Source organism: Centrocercus urophasianus, unplaced genomic scaffold (assembly GCF_019232065.1).
Source record: "Centrocercus urophasianus isolate 14NV4802_14NV808 unplaced genomic scaffold, USGS_Curo_1.0 seq_11, whole genome shotgun sequence".
NCBI classification, from domain to species: Eukaryota; Metazoa; Chordata; class Aves; order Galliformes; family Phasianidae; genus Centrocercus; species Centrocercus urophasianus.
In genome coordinates, this window is record NW_024884253.1 from 46531469 (window position 1) to 46554321 (window position 22853).

Sequence of the window (22853 nt, forward strand, 5' to 3'; positions counted from 1 at the left end):
GGTTTGGGACTCTTTTAGAGCGTTCTTCTAAGATCCAGCGTGTTTTCTATTAAAACGCATGGAAAAGAAAAGCCCTGTGGCATTTTACAGGAATTGGATCAGGCTCTTGACGGTAGAATTGATTCTATTTATAACTTACTGCCATCAATGCGTGCGAGAGACAGACTCACAACCCAAAGGAGCTGTAAGAAGTGGTGGATTTTCAGGGAGGTAAGTCAGGTTGAAATAATTACCAGGGCAAAGAGCAGCTAAGAGTTGTGTGAAACAACCCGCAGCTTTGTAATATTTTGAAAGGCCAACCTCTGTATTTCAGTGGCAGAGCGATGTAATCATACGTCTGTAGATATCTATCATTTTCTGTAACAGCTGCATGAGAAGCTGCATGCACCAGGGTTCTCATTAACATTTCGCCTAGCATGGAAATGCTGCTTCCTGTGTTTCTGTATGGGACCTGCACTTAGATAATGACACTGCTCCAGTGTTCAATTTAAACAGTGATACATGGATGCAAAAACAAGATGCAATGTAATTTTGAATTACCACTGTGCCAAACAGAAGCTAAGTCTAGTAGGATGATTTAGTTGATTTAGATGATTTAGTTCAGTCTTATTTCAAATTTCTCCTCCTTCTCCTCCTCCTCCTCTTCCTATTATTATTATTATTATTATTGGTGTAGCAGTCAATATTTTACTCTGCCTTTTTTTTTTTCTCTGCTTCATCTTACATTTTTCTGTGGGTCATCCAAGTTGTTTGAACACTTTATCTTTTCAGTTATTACTGTAATTGCTTACACATAAGCAATCTAAAAGCATTTCATGCAGGCAGAAATCTTTCCATTGATTTCAAAAAGAGTTGCAAAGAGCTCTTTTGGATTTTCTTATTGAAAAGAAATGGATTTCACAGGTATGACTGTCTCAGGTGTTAAACATTTAAATGTCTTAAGATTTTTTATTGTTTTTTTCATGCTAACAGTTCTATCGTGGTGGGTTAGAAGTGTGATACTTCTCACGTTTTCAGTATATCCACTTTTGTCATAGATCTAACACCCTAGAAATACCAACAGAGTTTAGTAATCTTTCATCAGTAAGCCATCTGGAAAAAGCCAACATAATATGACTGAGCTTTTTGAGAGTAGAAATCAATAAACATATTTTCCTAGTAATTAAACATATTTATTTCACATACTTAATAATTTCTGATTACTTAAAAGTTGGATTTGCTTGCATGTTAATAAAAGAAATTCTGACCTTTGCTTTTTTGGTCTGTTTTTTTTTTAGTTTGAACTCTGCTTCCTCCACAATACCCACAGAAAAATTGCATTTTCATACATCCTCATTGGAGAGGACCTTGTAGCCCACCAGCCCACCCCGTGCCATGGGCAGGGCTGCCACCCAGCAGCTCAGCTGCCCAGGGCCCCATCCAACCTGGCCTTGAGCACCTCCAGTGATGGGGCACCACAGCTTACATGGGCAGCTGTGCCAGCGCCTCACCACCCTTAGAGTACAAAATTTCCCCAACATCTTATCTAAATTTCCACTCTTTTTTTCCACTCTGAACACATTAAATGACTTAAGTAGAGATTCTTGGCTTGTATGTAGTCTATTTATGAAGGCTGTGTATAGGTAGGCTTAATGTATAGCTATACTCTTCTCCCATCAAAAAGGGTTCAAGTCCTTATTGTACTGCTGGATAACTCATTTGGTTGTGTGGTTGGATGCGTCCCCCGGGAGACATGAAAAATCTGACAGTTATCTGCCTTGCTGTGAATGGTCCAAACAGGGCTGCATACAATGTGAGTGCACTGGATGGTTTCTGGATTAGTACTATAATATCCATGGTACCTCATCAGGACCAGGAGGGAACTGATGAAGTGGAAAGGACTGAAAAGCAGAACTGGACAAACATCAGCCATCTGATGAAAGTGGATGAAAGAAACCTACAACAAAAGAAAACCCACTTGTGGCTTTTCTGTGGCTGTAGGAGATGGTTCTGCTTCTGGAGATCTCCCCCTGTGGCCTCAATGGTCATGGTGAAGTGTCACCCCCAAGGCATTAAGAGGATCATGTTTTTAATGATTCAAATTACCTTGTTAGTAATTGGTCGTTGTCGTGATACTTAGCAATGACTGCAATACAGCTTCTCTGACACTGAGACCTAACTGCACACCTATTGTGCATTTAAAGTTATGAAGTATTATGAATCATATAAAAACACTCACACTTTTGTGTTGAAATAATATGGCTAGTCTATCATCCATGAAATCTCAACTTGAACTTATTAGTACATAGTAAGATCATAGCAAATTCATACTCTTCATTCAAGAACACAGGATTTAACTCAAGGCTTTTTTCACCAGTGATTTTTTTCCCCTGTTCCCAGGCTTTCTATAGGTTAAGGAACTGTTCTTGCTGCTGCAGCCTTTCCATGAGTCTTCTTTGCTGTCTGTTGATTGTTCTCTGTATTCTTTTCTTTTTCCACTCTGGGGATCTCTTTTGAAGCAGATGTCTCTTCTGTGGCAATAATTTCATCTACATGTGGCTTAATATCTGATTTAGGAGAAGTAATAAAATTTATTTTATATTTACAATGCTCAGCATTATGGAGGTATGTTCCATTCCTTTTCCCACACCCATTTAAAGACATCCAGTATCACAAATAGCGTCAGTACTTTTCAGAGAGCCAAACATGACCAAGTATTTCTGTCCCTAATTAAATAAATTAATGGACGGGACCTGCAGAATATGTACACACAGAAATAATTGCTTCTCATGTAAGTAATCACATTTACAGAACTGCTCAGAAATGTCCAAGTCACCCAATACCAGCAACCAAGAGAGAGAAGAAATGCAGTTAATTACTGCTTCATGCATTAGCAACAGAAAGGGGAGGAAATAAGAATATAAAATGGTCTGTCATAATGATATAACATTTTTGTAATGTTTTGTTTGTGCAAATGTATATAAACAAAAAGTATTTGGGCAAAGTATATAAAATAGGTATTCAGATAATGTTGGAATTTAAGCCTTATTGGGAGATAAGATGCTCTGAATGAGGAAAATGTAATTGTGAAAAATAAATCAATGTCCCAGCAGCATTTATAGAAGAGTCTAAAATAAGGGTAACAATCTGTAGTATGCAAGAATGCTGAATCACCAGAGACCTTTTTGTTTTCTGCTCTTTCTCTAGTCTGAGTGGAAAAATGGTTGTAATTCCAAATTTGTCATCGAATGTGGAGATAAAACTGAGAAAGAACAATTCACTGATTTCAAACAGTAGCTATATGGTCAGAAAAAAACTAAAAACTGGTTGAGAAAATTAAGTTATTTTGGCATCTGTGGTCTCTCAATTACCCTGGCCTATTTTTTTGACAGTGCCATTTGTCTAGCTGATAAAAATAATCTCTGTGTGTATACGCGTTTTCTCTGCAATCAGCAATTGGACTGAATTATTATGCTTTAAAAGCTTTTGTCAGTCAGGTAAGCCAAGATGAGAGCCTGTAGCTCAGTGGGACAGGGATTTAAAAGTGTTGATTTAAATATCACTAGGTTTTATTTAACCTGGCAATTCCAGCTTTGCATTTGTTGTCTATTAAGAGCATGCATGCTGTAAATTGGATTGTTGGAGACCTGGAAGGCAATGATTGTATTATTGCATAACATTTAACAATTTTTCCTTTGGAAGGGCCATCTGTAAAGGTGAAAGTGTTCTTACCTTTCTTTTCCTTTTCCTGTTGTGGTTTGCTCATAGTAGTTGCTTTTTTCTTTTTGGGTACAGTTATGTTATTTTGACTTTGTCCTGAGATGCTAACAGTGTGCTTAGCTGTGTCAGTCTGGCCTGACACAGTAATCACAATCACCTGTAGCAGAGCAAGAACAAAATTGCACAAGCAAGAAATGGTAATATGTGACAAATTTTGTTTGAAATCATCATTGCTGAGTCCCTGGAAGCAATATGTATAGCAACAACTATAATTTAGGGCATGTACACCTTCTGAACCAAAGGGATGCAGAATCCAGATTATCTGGGAGGTGGCCCACTTCTTGTGTCACCTTGCAGTTCTGCTGAATGAATAGAGGCAGGTGAGCAGATTTTAGATGATGAAGTAGTAGAAACAAGCTACTGCCCAAATGCAATCCTTATTTAGATTACACTAATACTAAGTAATAAACATCAGGTTTTGCAAGGGGCAAGTCAAGTTCTTGTTTGGGCTCGGGAAGATGGGCAAGAGATGAAATGTTGCTTTTACATGCTCTAGGACCAGGGCAGAATGACCTACTTTTCATCCTTAGGCTGGCTTCCTATCATACTAAGTAAAATTGTGAAATAATTTGACATTTCTTTGTTAAACTCAGAAAGCTTGCTGCATCTCAAATTACAGATATTCCCCTGATTGTATTTTGAAGATTAATAATGAATTAATTTTACTTTGAAAGACAGCTACATTAACTAAATAGTCTGAACTATTTTTAACTGAGATTGTGATTCATTAATGTACATAATTGCACACTTTAAGATTGCAAGAATCCCATTAAATATTTGAGTTTGAAGTATTTTAGTAGATAAGATTGTGTAATGACTGAATATATTTGCTGTTTATGTGAGATTCTGAAAACACAATACTTTTATGTAATTTAATGTTAAAAATCCCTCTGATGTGAAATTAATTCTAGAAGAAAATAAATTTATGCCAGATAAAGGTAGCATGTAGTACTTTTCATTGTACTGGACATTAAGAAATCCCTCACACATCCACTTGGCCTTCATCATTAGCTATGGCTGGCAGTAAGCCTCAGATGGTAAGGATTTAAATAAGCATTAGCTGAGCAGAACTTATTAGTGTCATCTTCACAGAATCATGGAATCATAGAATCATTAAGACTGGAAAAGACCTCTAAGATCATCTAGTCCAACCCTCCACCTACCACAAATATTATCCACTAAACCATGTCCCTAAGTTCCAATATCTACCCTTTCCTTAAACACCTCCAGGGACAATGACTCAGCCACCTCCCTGGGCAGCCTATTCCAATGCTTCACCACTCTTTTGGAGAAGTCTTTCCTAATATCCAACCTGAATCTCTCCTGGTGCATGTTGAGGCCATTCCCTCTTTCCTATCGGTATTACCTATGAGGAGGGGCCAATCAGACCTCTCACTGGCTTTGTTGCCCTTCTGCAGACACACTCCAGGGCCTTGATGTTTTCCTTGTAGTGAGGGGCCAAAAATGAACACAATACTCAAGGTGTGGCCTCATCAGTGCTGAGTACAGAGGAATGATCACCTGCCTGCTCCTGCTAGCAGCACAATTTCTGATACAAGCCAGGATGCCATTGGCCTTCTTGGCTACCTGGGCACACTGCTCACTCACGTTCAGTTGAGGATTGACCAACACTCCCACGTTCTTTTCCTCCATGCAGCTTTCCAGCCACTCTGCCCCAAGCAGAGCTGCCCCTGTAGCACTGCCTGGGGTTGTTGTGACCAGAATGCAGGGTCTCACAGTTGGTCTTGTTGAACTTCATCCCATTGGCCTCAGCCTATCGATCCAACCTGTCCAGACTGTAAGGTCTTCCTACTCAAAGGCAGATTGACACTTCCTTCCAACTTGGAGTTTTCTACAAACTTAGCGAGGGTTCCCTCAATTCCCTCATCCAAATCATCAATAAAGATACTGAACTGGATGGGCTCCAGTAATTGAGTCTATGTCAGTAGACTTTCCTTCATCCCCCAGGCTTGTCAAGCTGGTCTTAAAAGGAGATGAGTTTGGTCAGGCAAGACCTGCCTTTCATGAATCCATGCTGGCTGGACCTCTGTAGGCCTCCTTTTTCTTGTCCTTTACCACAGTGGCCAGGTTGAGCTCATACTGATCTTTAGTCTTTCTGATTTTCACTTTGCATATGCTAGCAACTTCCTTGTACTCTCTCCAAGTTGCCTGTCCTTTCTTCCTGAAAAGCCAGTACTGCAATAAAATGAGTGCCTAGGAAACACCACTGTTTCTGCAGTTGCTGTAGTTAAAAATGACAAGGGAAAGTATGTAAAGGGTGCACTCAGATATATCCTTATATAGAACACTGAAAATACATACAGCAGTTCTTTAGATTTTGATGTGGAGAACTGTGCTATTCTGAGATTAATTCTGAAAAGAATTATTAATATGGCACATTACTCTCCTAGTTAGCAATTGGGCCGAAAACAGCTTATGAGCATTTATCATAGAATCATATAGAATGGTTTGGGTTGGAAGGTACCTTTAACATCATCTGGTTCCAAACCCCTGCTATGGGCAGGGACACCTCCCTCTAGACCAGGTTGATCAAAGTCCCATCCAGCCTGGCCTTGAATGCTTCCAGGGATGGGGCATCCACAATCTCTCTGGGCAACCTGTTGCAGTGTCTCACCACCCTCACAGTAAAGAATTTCTTTCTAATATCTACTCTAAACCTACCCTATTCCAGTTTAAAACCATTTCCCTTGTCCTGTTGCTAAATACCCTTACAAAATATCTTCTGCATCATATGATACGTACACATCCAATTGAACGGAAATAGATACATGTTCCATTGCTACTCTTCAGTTAATAATCAGTGATATTGTGGCAAAATGGCTAACAAGGAGCTTTTAATATATAGAAGTGTATTCTGGATCTGGATGAATGGTTCTGAAATATTTTTGGATTTGGATGAAAGGTTCTGAAATACTTTTGCCTGAAAAAAAAAACTTTTTTTCTACTTTCCAATGAAAATTATTTTCATACTCTCAAAGGATCTTGAATAAATATATTATTTCCTCCAGTGTTAATTGTGGATGAAATTGTCTGAGATTTCAGTCTAACAATGTACTTACCTAATACCCTTCTATCAAAATTCACGATCAGAACCACATGAAACTACTCCTGTGGCTGAATTGGCAAAAATGCCTTGGTGAGTTGTGAAGCAGTGAAGGTCTGGACAGAAAAACGTGAAGTGATGCCATCAGGGTTTTTCTGGTAAAAGCTTAAGTGAAGATTAACGTGGTTCTAAGGGAAAGCTAAAAGCAATAGTGGTGAGTGTTAAGATGGTAAGGTGATGTGAACAACCAGGACAGCCGTGACCTCCAAAACATGACACAGTGAGACAAACTCGTGATAGAATGAAAGAAATGAATCCATTTATTTGTGAACATAGAGATCATACATTTCTGCAGACACATGCACACATTAGTTTTCTGGTCTCCTAAGTCTAGTTTTCATTTATATTACAGTACTTTTACCCCAATTGGGCAGATTAAGCAATACTTATGGATGTAACCTACACCCATATTAAGGCCTCTCTAAATTAACACAGCAATACAGAGGGACCTTAATGTAGACGAAGACCAGCACTAATTTCTCTGTAGTTTGAATTTGCTAACACATTCCATCTATGCTACATTACCAAAGTTGGAACAAATCTAAACTGCTGCTCAAAATGCCTTGATCATTTTTCAGTCTTTCCATCTATCCTGTCAGTTGCCTCCACTCAAATGCTTCTTCACTCTGAGTTGGTAGGGTCCAACACCCCAGGAACGAGGTAAAATTGTGCAAATGTGTTTACAGCCAGCATGCATTTGGCCTAGGTGAGGATGGCACAGCTAGGTTTTGTGAAGTTAGCAGTAAGGAAGTATTTAGGAAAGGCACTATTTTCCCTGGCACAATTGAGCACATTAGAAACACAAGTGAAGTGAATGGAAAAATCCAAGGCTACCTGCTAAAACAGAAAGCCATTTACACACACATTTTATGTCAACATTGTCATCCAAAATCTCCCCTATGCTTTTGTTTCTACTCTTACATTCATGCTTTCGTTTTCTTGTTTTCATTATTGTTCTCTTGCTCTTCCTCTGGTATGAACACACTTACGGTGACATCGCTGGTCTCCGTTCCATACTTGTTCTTCACCACAAGGCTGTACTTCCCAGAGTCGTGTGTGGACACAGCAGAAATGGTGAAGCTGACATTTTTCCCAGCTTCGAATTTCAGGATGCAGTTAGCATCTGACACAAACGATTTTTCGTTCTTCAGCCATGAGACTTCTGGGGCAGGATCTCCCCAGACAGTGCAAGACAGATTGAGTGCCTACAGAAAAAGTACAAAAGGATTGCATATAAGTCAATAAATATTTGCTGTGATTTTTGATGCATAATTTTACAAATGTTCCCTCTCTCTGCATTTCTCTTCCTGCTTTTAGTAAATGGATGCGTATCATCAGCAATCAATAGTTTTTATCAGTCTCCTCTATTATAAAGGAAAAGAAGGAACTCAATTTGAAAACTCCATTACAAAGTTTTCAATATTTTATGCACCTTCTTCTCTAATTGATTACCAGGGCCTTCTCCATGCATAATGTTCAATATAAAATCATCTATTACCTGCATTTTTGTGTAAGACATAAAATAAGAATTTGAGGACCTATCAGGCAGATTTGTTCAGGTTAAGCTCTCTATATATTTGCTACAGAAGAAAAGAAAGCATCTTCCTTTTCAAAATAGTAACTAAGTTCAAAGTGTCCCTGGAATATTTTGTGCAGTTTAGGATCTTTACATACCATGCCCTGACAGCTCCTCCAATGGATTTGAATTGTTTTATTCACTCCTATAAAACCAGTTTTTAATGGAAATCAAAACAAACTTTACTGTTTCTTTGGTGCTTATGTAAATATTTTGCTTTGATGCTAGTAAGGTTATCCCCTCCTCTGGTCACAGTGCTGTGGGAATATTCTCACAGACTTTGCCGAAGCAAACGTCACATAGAGAGCCAAATGCGAAATGCTTTCACATGAAACCTCAGAGGCACAAATGCCTTTCTCTGGGCCTTTCTTTAGAGAGGAGTAAATTTATTGCTAAGCACCAATAGTGCATGGGGCGAAACTTAAAATGTTGGTCAAAGCAGAATCTAACCTTTTCTCTAGTGGAATTTGAAGGACTTTTACTGCAGACAAAAAGGTGTTCAGTGATACATAAGGAATGATGGCTGAGGCTCCACCTGACTGAAATCAAGTTTCTCCTCAATTTTTCTTAAAGCCTCTTGATAAGAAAAAAAAATAAACATTCAAAATAGAGGCAACTGAAAAGGATTCATATTTGGGCACTACTGCTGTCACAGTAAAAGGCCACTGTGAGCAATCAATTTAATTTTAAGGCTACTTTCCTTCCCTGCTCCTTATCTGGTAGTGTGACAGTGGAAGATGGGACAGAATAAAGGCATCCAGAAAGCTACTGAAATGAAAAGATAGGGTAAAAATTGAGAACTCTATTAAAATAAACACTTCTGAGAACAAAATTCGAACTAACATAAATCCCACATCCCCTAAAGATTAAAATGAAAACAAAAGGGAAGGCAAAATATTTCCTCCACCTCCAACACATTTATCTTGGCAACACATATATCTTGACGGAAAGACGTGTCCTGAGTGTGAGGTGGTTAAAGCCTGGTGGAAACGGCCTCTATCTTACATCCTGCAGCACCTATAGTTGATGATAACATGGGGACTGTGAATGCCTTCTCTTGTAGCCCACTGGTGAGAATGTGGTTTTGACCACCGTATCAATCCATCTTTTTGAAAAACATGAAGAAAACAAATGGCTTTACATTTCTCCCTTTCCTTTAACACTGTCAATACAAACATGCCATCAGCTTTAGTCTCAGCCAGGAATTACACACATGTCGCTTGCAGTACTCAGTATTTCTTTATTGTGTTCTAGTTTTCTAGCAAGCATGAGATCATTTCTGAGTTGCCCCAGCTGCCACTGCAAGATGCTAATGAGCTTATGTCCTCATCCAGACTGCTGTGTGAGTGACGTTATGCAAACCTCAGGTGTTTGAAGTGGTGTCAGTACTCCTTAATTCAAAGAGCTTCAGTAGCAAAAGACAGAGTCATCACTGCAAAGTCATTCCCTAAAACAGTCACATTTTGCTTAACCTCACATCACTAGCTCCTGTTTGGAATTGGTTCTCCTCCGGATGTTTCCAACTCTTATTGCTGATTTTCCAGCGACTACTGTGCAGAGATATATCTTATTATTCACTATGTAGATGGCGAGATCTTCGGTCATGCCAATGTTTTTTTGGAAGACAGCTCCACAATTATGGCACCTTAGCCAAATGGAAGTGGTTACCCACTGTGGCTGTACCTATCAGCTGCAGATTTTCTGTTCTTTGAACAGGATACTGTCTTTGCTTATGTGTTCATATCATAATTAGGACTCAAAACACGTCTAGACCTTATGGCATCTATCAGGAAATCTGATCTATCTGAAAAACCTCATGAGCATGAGCAAACCTCACCTCTCAATATTTCGGAGTTCCACAGAGAAGTTCACAACCTAAATCTGTAGCTGGGGTACAGATGGCTATACAACTGGAGCACCTAGGTGCTTCAGGTCCAGGCCTTTTGTGTTTCTGCTTGTCTTTTTTGCCTTACACTGCAGATTATCATGAGTAGGGAAGTACAGCAGCAGAGGGAAACACGTTGTATTCCAGATACTGCTCCTCTCCCTGCGTGTTAGCACATACCTCCATGGGTAGTTTGGGCAGTGCGTGAGTTAAAGCAACAAAGTCATGGGAGCTCACTCCCTTCTTCCAGCCTACCTGTGGAGGCACCAACCCCCAGCAGAAGGGGAGAATGGGGAGCTGGTGTGTAGAGGGATGTAATGTATTGCTTTCATGTTTGAAAGTGTAAATCTGTCAGGATCCAGAGTGTTCTTGTGAAAATAACCCCCTCTTAGTTTTGATAAAACAGCCACTTAGGTTAATCTGACTGTCTGTACACAAAACTTGTGCTGGTATTTTCTGTCAGATAAATTCTCCCTAACATGAGCTGACACTTAGCCTTTTTCCAACTATATCCCCATGCTGAAGTGCATTTATGTATGTCAGCAGAAGCCTCTTAGGCCATCTGGAGCACTGTTTGATCAGCTCTGGTAGATGCAATACCTTCAGCTCACTTGTAGAAAGCCAGAAAATAGCATTACAATCACAACATTAAGTCTGTGACTGAGATACGCATATGCTTCAAGTTCAATATAGCAGTACCATTCTGTTCATAGAACTTAGTTATGGCTGAATATGGCTATTCAGAATCAGAGTTTGCTATTGCCAGTCTTCTGCTACCGCATTTACGCCTTTTCAAAGGTGATTGTGCAGTCTGCATGGATTACACAACAGATGCAGTGAACCGCCTTCCTGTTTCTCCAGTGTGTGCAAGCAATAGGCAGATGAGCCAACATCACCCAAACAAGCAGTGCATTCCCCAAACACTCTCTGTCCTACTCTGTTTCTCAAAACAATCATCTACTGCGTTCAGAATCATGAGGTCAGGGATATTTGTCTCAAGTTCTGGGAATTTTCCATTCACTTATTCAAACGTCACAAATGTCCTTGCTTTCAAGGGCAATGAGTGTCTGGGTAAGATTTTGCAACTCGTTTTTTACAAATTCCCTTTTCTGTCAAATGTACACAATTTGCTTCAGCGAGCTTATACTCAGCTTTGACTCTTTTTGGCAGAGAGCTTAACACTGAAAACAAGCCAAAGCAGTATGAGAAGTTCATCTTCAAGCACAAGCAGCATTAGATGAGAGTCTGCAAATGCACTCCATTCCTTTCTGTATTCCACCTACCATTAAAATATTTGTATGAATGCTGCTTGTTTTTACAGTATTCCCAGAGCTGCTAAATCATTCAGTGAAAAGGTTTATCAAATGGTGTTTCACTTTACAATGCCAAAATGCTCAGTGTTCCCTGAATTGCTGTAGCCCACTATCTGATAGCTACGGATTACAATGTTAAGAGACTCAGACCAAGATTTTAGTCTTAACATTTCTGCCCAACTCATTATCAAATACCTCTAACCCAGATGAACCACTACTAGTGAACGTGGAAATACCAGGCAGCTGTTTTGCCGTAGTTGTCATGTTACAAGTTTTCAGCTGTGCCTACTTTTGGTGCTCGCCCACATTTAAGAAAGAAAGTGGCTGGTGGCAGAGCAGAGGGAGGTGAAGAGCAATTGCTTTTAGTCTCAGTCCTGCTGTACTACAACCTGTAGGAGCAGAGTGCTGGGGAAAGTTTATGGGAGTACAAACTGACCTCCTGGGGCATCTGGTCTGTCACTGAGCAGTGGCACAGCCATGTTCCCAAGAGTGCCTTACAATAATCTTTTTGCTAAATGCTGCTGATATAATCTTGTGTAATGCCAGTGCCTTCTGACTTCATTTCCCACTTATGCTGATGAAATACAGAAAACTTTCTCCTTTGGTCTGGAAGAGAACTGAGTTACAATTTACTAGTTTTATGCTGTTTAAAAGGCAGACTACTGACTGTAGTGCCATGCTGTGAAAAAGTTAACTCCATCAGGTACAGAACGAGTAGCCATCCTATAAGAAAAAGGGAATTAAAACATTCCCTGGTGGAGCCTATATCAATGGCACCCTGTTAGTAAAAAACTGTGAGGCTTGTGTATGAATTTTTAAACAGCTGGTTACATAAGGAGTTTGAATCACAGCTCACACTGTTGTCTCACTTTTATCTAATTCTTAAGAAAAGACACTGCCCCAAATAAATAAACCCATCTGTGCAAGACCACTGAGTTATGTACAGAAAACAGGGAATGAATAATGTGATGGATGTCATAGATGGAATCTTTAAAAATAAAATTAAAAAAAAAAAAAAAGAATATTTTGCTGTCATTGAAAGACATTTGAGCTGTTTGGCTCTTGGGTAAAGCTTCAATGAATTCACTGTACCTTGCCTTCCTGGATGGTGACAACATCGGGCAAGCCTCCAAGCACCCGGGCGCGATCTGAAAGGAAACGAGCATGATTTACTTTGGTGTCTCAAAATCAACTGCGTCCCAGATTCTGTTCCCCCTCCAGTTCTTTCCTCTTATCTTATTTATGTACAACGTGTCTCTGATATCTGTGCTGGGAGAGAACTACTCAGCATTCTCAGCACACCATTTGAACTTTAGAAACATTCCATTCGCAGCAAAAGAAGCGTTAGCAGCTGGTGTCAGTCACCTACCGGGCAGAACTAAAGCCTGCGTGGTGCATCCTGCACATTTCACAATCAATTCAGAGTTACTTGTGATTACATACAGAAAATAATAATACTGATTTTTTGAGATCCAGTGCCGTAAACAGCGGGATAGATGAGAAGTGATGTTTTTGAGAAGAAATAAATGGCAGCTAAGAAAGTGCTAGAGCTTATGTTTTGATCTAAAAAAGGCTGCAGTCTCAGTGAAAGCAGTGAAATTTCTCTGCTTTGCATGGATCTCCATGTAAACAGGATCAGTATCTGGCCTACAGCTTCAAGCTCAAAGTCCCATAGGAATCTTACATAAATACAAATAAGCTGATCACATGCAAGCTTTGATGCAATTATTCTGGAGCAATGATTAGGTTAGTTATAATCTTGGTGGAGTCTGGCAGAGCAAGGAAAGGACAATAGAGAATATTCTCATCTAATGCACTCTGTAAAATATGCACTCTGGAGTAAATGACAACCTGATGAAGCATGACTACACTATATTTGCCATCCCTCTATGAATCATGCAGTTAGAAATGAACTGCCCAGGGCAGGGTCATTACTGGTCCTTTCCTGCTATCTCAGCTGGGCCTATCAGGAATTGCTGTATATAGCACAGCCAAACCCCTTTCTCTTTGGAGTCTATGTCCAGTGAGGAGTTAGCTCCAATCCCTCTACCCATTTTTCTCTGTTTTTCTTAAAATCCAGTTCTGCTTTTGTTTTTATACAGGTCTGGAAATCACCTGCACTGAGATAACTTTTTGTGTTATTACATTTTCCTACAGATTATTCTGGAAACAGGAAAAATACTGATCTTAATAAACCAACTTGAATTCTAATGACTTATTCCTCAGACAATTATTACATATTTTTATTTTACTTGTTGTGTTGGAATTGAAATGTATCCAAAAGTGCCAGAAGATTCCCAGACCTGTCTTTAGACTATGCAAAAGGTTCTGCTGCTTTCTTACCCACCTCTTTAATGCAGAGCCATTTAACATTTCAAATAGTTCAAAACCAGCTGAGTGATTTCCTCTATCTCAGAAAACAGAGTGTCTTTTAGACATAAAACATGCATGAGATATCTCAACAATAGAGGTAATTTTTGGATAAAGCCAACTGGTAATGAGAACAAGATCTTAGGCTGAAAATATCCACACAACCCACATTTACAGTGTCATTAGCTGCAATGTGCAAATATTAAATCACTCTCCTTGCTTCCCCCTAGTGCTAGGCCAGCCAGAGTTAGGACATGCACATACATGTACACATGCATACGTGTTCTCTTTCTCCCAACAGGCAACCTTCCTGTGTAGGGAGAGAACCTTCATAAACCATTTGTTGCAATTATGATCAAAGAAGCCTCACTCACTTTTCTCTGCAATTGCAGCTTGCCTGGATTGAAAAGAAACAAAGAGAAAATTCAATTTCATTTAATGTTTACATAGAGTGATTGAAAAATAGATTGCTTATCTCTTAATTTATCTTTGATCAGTTAAAGAAAACGCCTCTCATCATTTGGCAATACTGCTTTTTCTTCATTACCTAACTGTTGCAATGCAGTCACATGCAAAACTCCTACAGGTTTCTGTAGGACTAGGATTTATTTTTAGCTCTAGCACAAAACAAACAAATACCTTTATTATTTTATGGGTTCTACTGCTGGATTGCATAATACTTACTTTAATCTCTGGAACTCGGCAAAGGCTTCATCAAATGCTTGATAAAGAGAAAAGTTGATTTTAAGGGTAGGTTCAAACATAGGCTATCACAAATGTCATTATAAAACGTGGAACTAAATTATAAATATAGACATCATTAAAGAAATATTAATGTATGGAAGCATGCTGTGATACTATATAATTTCTACAGTGCTAAATGATTCAACTGATAAAGGCAGTCATGTATCCAGCAACTATTTATACACATACGCATGCATGAACACTTATTTTTCTCTACTAAAATTGAAAATTTAACACAAAGACATAGGGAAAGAACATTAGGTTGAAATTACCTCATAAAACAGAGGAAGTAATCCAAAGTATACCACAATAATGCTATTCAAGCCTTTTTGATCACATACCCCTATTAGTAAAAACAGTTTTGAGCACATACATCCCAGTACATAAATATGCATTTATTTATAAATTACATACTGGTGTTACTGAAGTTTTCATGCTTCCTTCCCACAACCTAGTAAATTGTCTTGTGCACCTCACTTCACAGACCACTGGCTTATGGGTACAAGAGATTTATTTTTTCTAAGTGCTTTTCACATCTGCTCTAAAGCATTGCACTGATGGCCATGAACAAATCAAACAGCGAACTCTTATCTCCTTCATAAATTCAGGCTTAGCTAATGTCACGTGGTTGGTCAACATCTCCCACTTTGAAAGGGAAGAAAAAATTTATTTTTCTCAGAAATTGAGGATAGCATACAGAAGGAGCAACCTGGAGATGATTGTAAGTTTACTGGCCTTCCAGAGATGTTACAGGCCCAAAGAGAAGCTTTAGGGATGGGAAATGCTTGAGACAGAAAGCCAGCCACTCTGAAGCAGTTAATCTTCTCCCTGGGATGTGAGAGCTCTCTCAGAGTAAGAGCTTCCATCAGTCAATCAAATTAATCTTATATGTTCCTGAAACATTCCTTCATTGTGCTGATGAAAGGGACTAGTCTTGACATCTCTGAAGAATAAGGAGCCCTGTTATATCCATCAAAGAAATACAGTAGGAAAGTAACAGAACAAACTTGTCCTTCACTTCCTCTTCCAAATATTATTTGAAAGAAAGACAGAGAAGTCATTCAACACTATAACTTGTGTTTAACATTGCCCATCAATGCATGGGGTTTTGTGGGAAAACTCAAAAACTGGGCTGACATCTCCATAGGCAACTCTGAGTCAAGCTACAGACTGGTGTTTGGACAGGAAAAAGTCAATTATAATTTATAACTTGAGAGTACAGTATGAAGCAAATGGATGACACTACCGCAGAATGCCAAGCTGGAGGCAACATGCAGAGACCCTACAATCCAAAAGGTCTGCAGCACTGGTCTGTAGCACTGCCCACTCCACCACAGTGTTATACCCATGTTCAGGTAGTATTAACAGTGTGACCAGCCTACCTTGCCCAGAAAGATCCACTGTCTTTTTGTGTCCAGTTTTACCATCAAAGAGTTCCATTGTGTATTTGCCTTTGTCTTGTGGAGTTGGCTCATTGATCTGCAGCCAGATCTGTTCCCCAGTGACACCAGTCTTCACTCTGTCTGTAAACCTAATCTGGGTATCGCTGAAAAACACAAAATAGTGTTACCCCTTCATTTTAGTGGAATATAAACGGGATTTTCAGTGAGAAATCTCAGCAGTTACTAAATGACTTCCAAGGTAGAATGGCATGCCATCATATTTTGAAGTTTTTGAAGCCAAATGTCAACTGTAGACCAAAGGGGCAGAATTGTTATGACAGACTTTTTCTGCTCAACTTCCATTTCTCTTCAAAGTCTGTAGAATGAAGATGCATCTGACTGGTGTATCCTCAAATGTTCATGTTCTCTTCTTAGCATAGGTTTATTTCTGCTTGGGCACAGCAGAACTATATAAGGCTGTACCTACAAAAAAATCCCACTTTTGTTACAAATGATGTTTGCTTAGTTTCAGTGTTTCCTCACGTTCTGCTGCGATTTGGCTTTCACAATCGAATGCATTTTTACATGAGTAGATTTTCTTCCACAAAAAAGATCAATTTTTCAGCTTCTTAACTTGACAGTTAATTGCCTTGGATGAAGGATATGATATTTCTCAAGCAAGCTGTTCATTTTCTTTTTAATTGATGGCTTTGAATATGCTAGAGAGTCAAAGATCAATTTCATGTGTTTCAAGATTAAATTAATTTATAAAAATGAAATAGAGAAAAGACAGCGACAAGAAAGAACGATAGAAAAAAAAGAGAAAATGAAGAGAGAAAAAAAATCCAGAACAATTCATATTTGGTTCCAGTTTTCAAACATTAGAGGTACCTGGAGATACCATGTCAAATGGGTGCCAAGAAAGGGGGAAACCTCAAACTGTTACCATGTCCACACAAAGTGAAGCAGAAAGAATACTAATAATAGATTTAACGTAAACTGAGTTGTTTATTTCTCTGAGTTTTCCAATACAACTCTTTACACTGACTGAGAATTCAAAGCTGTCTCATGGATTTGGGTACACAGCTTCCTTTAATTTTATGGGGAGCTGGGCGTTCAAGTTTATTTCTAGAGTCTCAGTTCTCCTGTCTGTCCGATTTAGGCTTGTAGAACTCACAGGAAGCCCTGTCTGGATTTTACTGCCCTGGGCACATGTTAAAACTTGCTTTGCCTCCAAAACATGAACCCATGCATGAAGAGGATGTGCCCTTTTGCCCTGGTCCCTGTGAATTATGGCTTTTAGATAAGCAGGCCTCCAGGCCTGGTATCTTTGAACCAGAGGCAGTGATCTCTAACAGAGCTTGCCAGTGCCATAGATTGTACACATGTCACTCCTCAGAACCGCTCCAGAGGAAGAAGCAGCTCCCATTCAAGAGGTGGAAGTTCTCTGAAGCAATGCAGCCCTGACTCATGAGGGATAATGGGAAGACAAGTAGGCCTAGTCTGTCTCATACATCTAGGTTCTTTCTGAGTCTACAAACACCAAATTGCACAAACTTTTGCAAAGCTTAGTCATACTTACTTGTGCACCCAGCCTACTCTCAGATCTTCCACATAGTAGGTGACAAAGGAGTACAGCCTGATGCCCTCGGCTGTGCTCTGGATTTTCAGATCTGTTGCAGATAAAGCTGCAAGAAGAACACATCTTTATTTGCAGCCATTCACTGAGTGTCACTAGTCATATATCAGAGAAGTGACTTAAATGCTTACCAATCCTTCTGCATACTTCATTCATCAGATCTGCAAAAGCTGCGGAGACAAGATCCATAAATTAAGACACTGTGTCTGCAGCTCAATCATAGTACAAGCACTGCCTCTGAAATAATTTCCCCAGGCAGTTCCAAAAGTAAATCAGATCTACACTTTAAAATGTATTAGAAAGCTGTGTTTGCCTGTGATTCCACAGTTTCCAGACTTTATTTTACCTTGATGAATACTGCTGCAGCAGAACTAAACTATATGCTCTTTTTTTTTTCCATGTGAATACTCATATTCAGTTGGAATGACAAGCCATCTATATGCATTATAACAGATTTCACTTTTCCCCAGTTGCTTGGAAAATTAAGTGGTCACAATGAGTGGAAGGGTCTCAAAATATATGAATGCAAAAACATAAAAAAGTGAAATCTTATAAAAATATCTAGTTCTATAATTTCTTCTTATGATTGTTGGCTTACACTACTGATGAGCCCTGAGGAAACAAGATCTAGCTTAGCACCAGTCTTCACATTCTCCCAACATTATACATGCAATAAGGCATACTCAAATACTATTCATACTGAAAAATCTGCACTGTTCTAGTGAGATGCAGGAGGAAGGAAACTACAGGAAGGTGCTTCATGCAGCTGTCTGTATTGCCTCAACCTCACCTGCAGGCTGCTTGGCTTACAGCATGCAGAAAGGGTACTGACCTGTGTCCGTAAGTTTCAGCTCACTGATGTCCTTCCCTCTGTCATCCTTCAGTATGACTTCATAAATTCCAGTGTCTTTCTTTGAAAACTGTAAAAAAAGTATTCAAAATAGTTTCTGTACAAAAATCTAGATCTACATCCTAGTTCATCCTCACCCTGTCCCCATCCCCAAGGAGGTGCCTGATGTCTGGGACTGCCCTGGTGCCCTCAGTGCCCTACTCCTGGCTGGGGCTGTGGGATGGAGCCTGGCAGCTGGGCCGTGCCTTGCTGGGCTCATGGAGGGACTCAATCTGCACAGGTCTCTGATGCTAATTCCCTTTCTCAGCTAGAAGAACCAGAACCAAAGAGACTGAGTGATTAATGCAAGTCAGACTCCATGCCTTGAGATTGTAAATCTCAAGCAAGTCCATTGGGTAACTTCAAGAGGGTGCTCCCATGAGGGTCAGAGCGAGCAGCGCTTCCCGAGTGCAAGTCACAGCATAAACAGAGTCTCATTCTGTTGTGAACTGATACGCAAAGGAAGTGTCACACTTACTATCTCTTCTGTTCATCACTTCCTGAAAACATGAATGAACATTTAAAGATAGAAATTTGTTTTAGACAAAATGCAGACGCCTTGTGAGTTTTTCCATTTTTAAAACCCACTTCCTTTTTTGATTGTTCTGTTCAAATACCAGATCATATCTTTCACCTGATTCACAACATTCAGATGAGGACTAGCACAAACAGTCACTCACCTCTGATATCAGCAGGGTGCACACACCATCTTTAAAGTCATGCTCTTCATCTACCATTATCTCCCTGGTATCTTTGTACCATACAATATGTGTTTCCTTCTTAATATTGGCCACCTAAAATGGACGAAAACCGTATCATAGTTATTTTCTGCATTTGGTCAGATGAACCTCGCATTGCATGGATTAACCTGTTTGAACGCTGGGTCAGCATGAAAGAACAGCTAAAGCTTTCCAACCTGATTGTAGTGAGTTACAAGGAGGCTGCTGGAGGCCTCACAGTTAAAATGAAGGCTGCAAGGAGGAAACAGAAGGGAAGAAAAGAGAGAAAAAAGGGTTATCAACAGCTTCAAGGAGTCCAGTGATCCTGTGAATCTAGCCCAGGGGATTTCGACACAGGTAAACAGGCAATAATCAGAAAGTCTTTGAATTCACAAAGACTCATCAACACCTATTAAGGTCTCTTTTGCTCAGCTCAGGGCGGATGGTTGGATGGATGGATGGATGACAGACTTGAAGAAGCTATATTCCAAGGTGTTTTGTCTGAAATAAGCAGCCAGAGCACAACGTTCTGGTTTTTCTCTGCTTGCAGTACCTGGGGAAACATGAAGGGCCTGGATGACAGACCTAGCTCACTGCCTTGAACCGATGGGAGAGCCGTCAGAGAATGACAGCATTACGGTGCTGAGGCAGGCACTCTGCATTCCCCCAGAACAAATGTTACCATCATCCTACCCTGCTCCTGTTCCAGTCTCTCTCTTAAATGACTTAGGAAGCTGTGCAGGTGCATCTAACTAATCTCCAGTAACAAAGTGGTGACACTCAAAGGGTATGAAACAAGAATATTTCCCTTGCTGAAGGTTCTTTTGCATAAGCCTTTTCCTCCTATTTCCATGCACAGAAACTAACGCACCGCTGTTTGTTCAGATACCATGTTTCTGCAAAGAAACCAAAGTTTACTGATTATACTGCAGGAGTACAAACTGTTTGGCTTTCACCACTGTCTTCGTCAGTTTCTGAGCTGCTTTGATCTGAACAAGGAGGCAAGTTTTGCCCAAGTCTCAGATCATTTGCAGTCACCCCAGCATGATTAGCCCATGGTGCTTTCAATGGCTCTGTCTGTACGCAATATGCAGTTGGCAATCCAAAACCAAAGGCCATCTATTTAGTCCTCTTAGCCATCTAAACAGATGTTGATCAAAGTGTTTCTTGGAATCCTGTACCTAGTGTTTTCTTTACCTCTTACCTTACATTTCAGCATCACGTTACATTCATCAGTAACTTCCCATCCCAGCTGATCCACAAAATGGGGACCTGTTTGAAGTCACAGACACATTTTTTTTAAAACCATGAGTGCTATTCATGATACAAAAACAAAGACAAATCTCTTTTTCTTCATAAGAACACTGTGATATTTTAAAGTGTTTTTGTTTTTCCCATTTCTCCTTCTGAAGGTAAGCAACTACACAAGAGAATAGACTAGATGTCTTTTAAGGGTCCCTTCCAATTCAAATGATTCTATGACTCTATTAAAAATGTCTATTTCAATTTAGAGTATATTAATATAAACAAACTCTAAAACTAACACTTACATGATTATCATGAGTATTCTTATCATACCTTGTTTCCTGTGCCACTCTTTTCTCTGGAATTCTGCTTCATCTCGCAGCTTCTTGAATACTGGAAATGAAAACCATTAACGCATATGAGGTTATGTGGACTATATGATTTATTAGTGCAGTATTGTTACCAGTGCAACTCTGTCCTTTGGAGGTCAAAGAGAATCCTGTCACTGGGTCATTCTTTCTCTCAGCAATGTAATACCGCACATTTTCTACACAGTCTAATATAGGGAACTTGTTTTAGTAGGGGGGTTGGGCTTGATATCATTGCATCTGTAGAAAAGCAAGCCCTGACAGCCTTCGATATTTTACATTTCTGGAACAACTCCCTTTCCTCTGGGCACTTTTAAAGTATCAGTTCTCATACGCTCTCTTTTCTATTTGAGGCAGACAAGTGCTGTGACATGAACTTTTAATAGTACTAAATCAGGAAAAGAGTGGAAAAGTGATGACTGCCAACCTTGGTATAACTTTCCTAGCCTACAGCATAGCACAGATTCACATACCATCACCAATGAGGACCAGGCTGGACTGATTGGTTGCTTTTCCATCCTGCAGCTGGAAAGTGTAAGTCCCTTCATCTTTGTCCTCAAGTTTATCCATAATCATTTCAACAAGGCCAGTATGCTGGTCCACCTTCATCTTATATTTCTTCAGGAATTGAAAGTAAATTAATTAATGAATATCAGAATCACCGTATATTTGGCAAACATTGATATCTTTGGGGGAAATTCTGCTTTCTTTGCTCTCATTCCCACTATCTCTTTCCCTGGCTCTAAACATAGAACCAAATAAATAAGAAATCTGTTAATGATGGAAGCATGTGACAGTCCTGCTCTATGATGAGTATTGTGACCTTTTTCATTGGAAAGGCACGGATTTGTATCTCTTTAGAACACTATTGCTTAGGAGTCAACATTTTAAAAAAATTTTGCATAGAATGCTCTGACAGAATCACAGAATCACAGAATGGCCAGGGTTGGAAGGGACCTCAAAGATCATGAATCTACAATCCTTCTGCCACATGCAGGGCCACCAACCTCCCCATTTAATACTAGACCAGGCTGCCCAGGGCCCCATCCAACCTGGCTTTGCACACCTCCAGGGACAGGGCACCCACAACTTCTCCGGGCAGCCTGTTCCAGCACCTCTCTCTGTAAAGAACTTTTCCCTGACATCCAACCTAAATCTTCCCTCCCTCAACTTAAAACCATTTCCCCTTGTCCTGTTATTATCTACCCCTCTTGTTTATAGGCTCCCTTTAGGTACTGAAAGGCTGCAATGAGGTCACCCCGCAGCCTTCTTTTTTCCAGGTTGAACAAGTCCAGCTCCCTCAGCTGTCTTCAGAGGGGAGGTTCTCCAGTCCCCTATCCTTGTAGAGTGCTCTATCTAACTATCAGTATTGCAACAAAAACATGCCACGAGTTGTCCTTGGGAATAACAAGCTCTGCTGCTGAAAACAACCACTTGCAAGTTTTCCCTCGGTTTAACACATTCCTCCAAACAGGAAAAGGGTATGAGAAGAGAGAACAAGTGGCCATAGATAAAAGACACTGGATGATCTGGGCTACTGCAGTGATTACTTGAAAACCACAGTAATTGCTTACCTGTAATTACTTGCTTCCCTACATTTCAGGACCTTCTACAGTACTCATTAGTTAACAGACCATGTGGTACTCCCAAAGGAGGCAGGAAGGATGTTTATAAACTCATTCAGTCAAATTTAGCTGGAGCTCAGAACTATAGACAAAGTCTTTCTAGCAAGTGGTGTTTTCAATGACATACATTAATTCTGATGAAAATGCACTAGCATTGAATTCTGATTGGAAGCTATTGAAGATATTAGTGCTCATTTGTTACAAACACACAAAAA

The 22853-nt window shown here is 39.7% G+C and overlaps 1 protein-coding gene across 4 annotated transcripts in view; it reads right to left on the bottom strand.

Moving 5' to 3' along the window:
* Nucleotides 1–7120: 7120 nt before the first annotated feature.
* MYOM1 (myomesin 1) overlaps nucleotides 7121–22853 on the bottom strand; it is a 107846-nt gene continuing 92113 nt past the window's right edge. For all 4 annotated transcript variants that reach the window (XM_042840072.1, XM_042840071.1, XM_042840070.1 and 1 more), the window contains 12 exons: nucleotides 21487–21631; nucleotides 20979–21038; nucleotides 20605–20672; nucleotides 19362–19475; nucleotides 18625–18712; nucleotides 17924–17962; nucleotides 17736–17841; nucleotides 16154–16317; nucleotides 14712–14748; nucleotides 14402–14424; nucleotides 12750–12805; nucleotides 7121–8088 (listed from right to left, as the gene is read on the bottom strand). In XM_042840072.1, the coding sequence (XP_042696006.1) occupies nucleotides 7807–8088; nucleotides 12750–12805; nucleotides 14402–14424; nucleotides 14712–14748; nucleotides 16154–16317; nucleotides 17736–17841; nucleotides 17924–17962; nucleotides 18625–18712; nucleotides 19362–19475; nucleotides 20605–20672; nucleotides 20979–21038; nucleotides 21487–21631 (1182 nt within the window). In that variant the 3' untranslated portion in view covers nucleotides 7121–7806. The remainder of the gene's footprint in view (nucleotides 8089–12749; nucleotides 12806–14401; nucleotides 14425–14711; nucleotides 14749–16153; nucleotides 16318–17735; nucleotides 17842–17923; nucleotides 17963–18624; nucleotides 18713–19361; nucleotides 19476–20604; nucleotides 20673–20978; nucleotides 21039–21486; nucleotides 21632–22853) is intronic.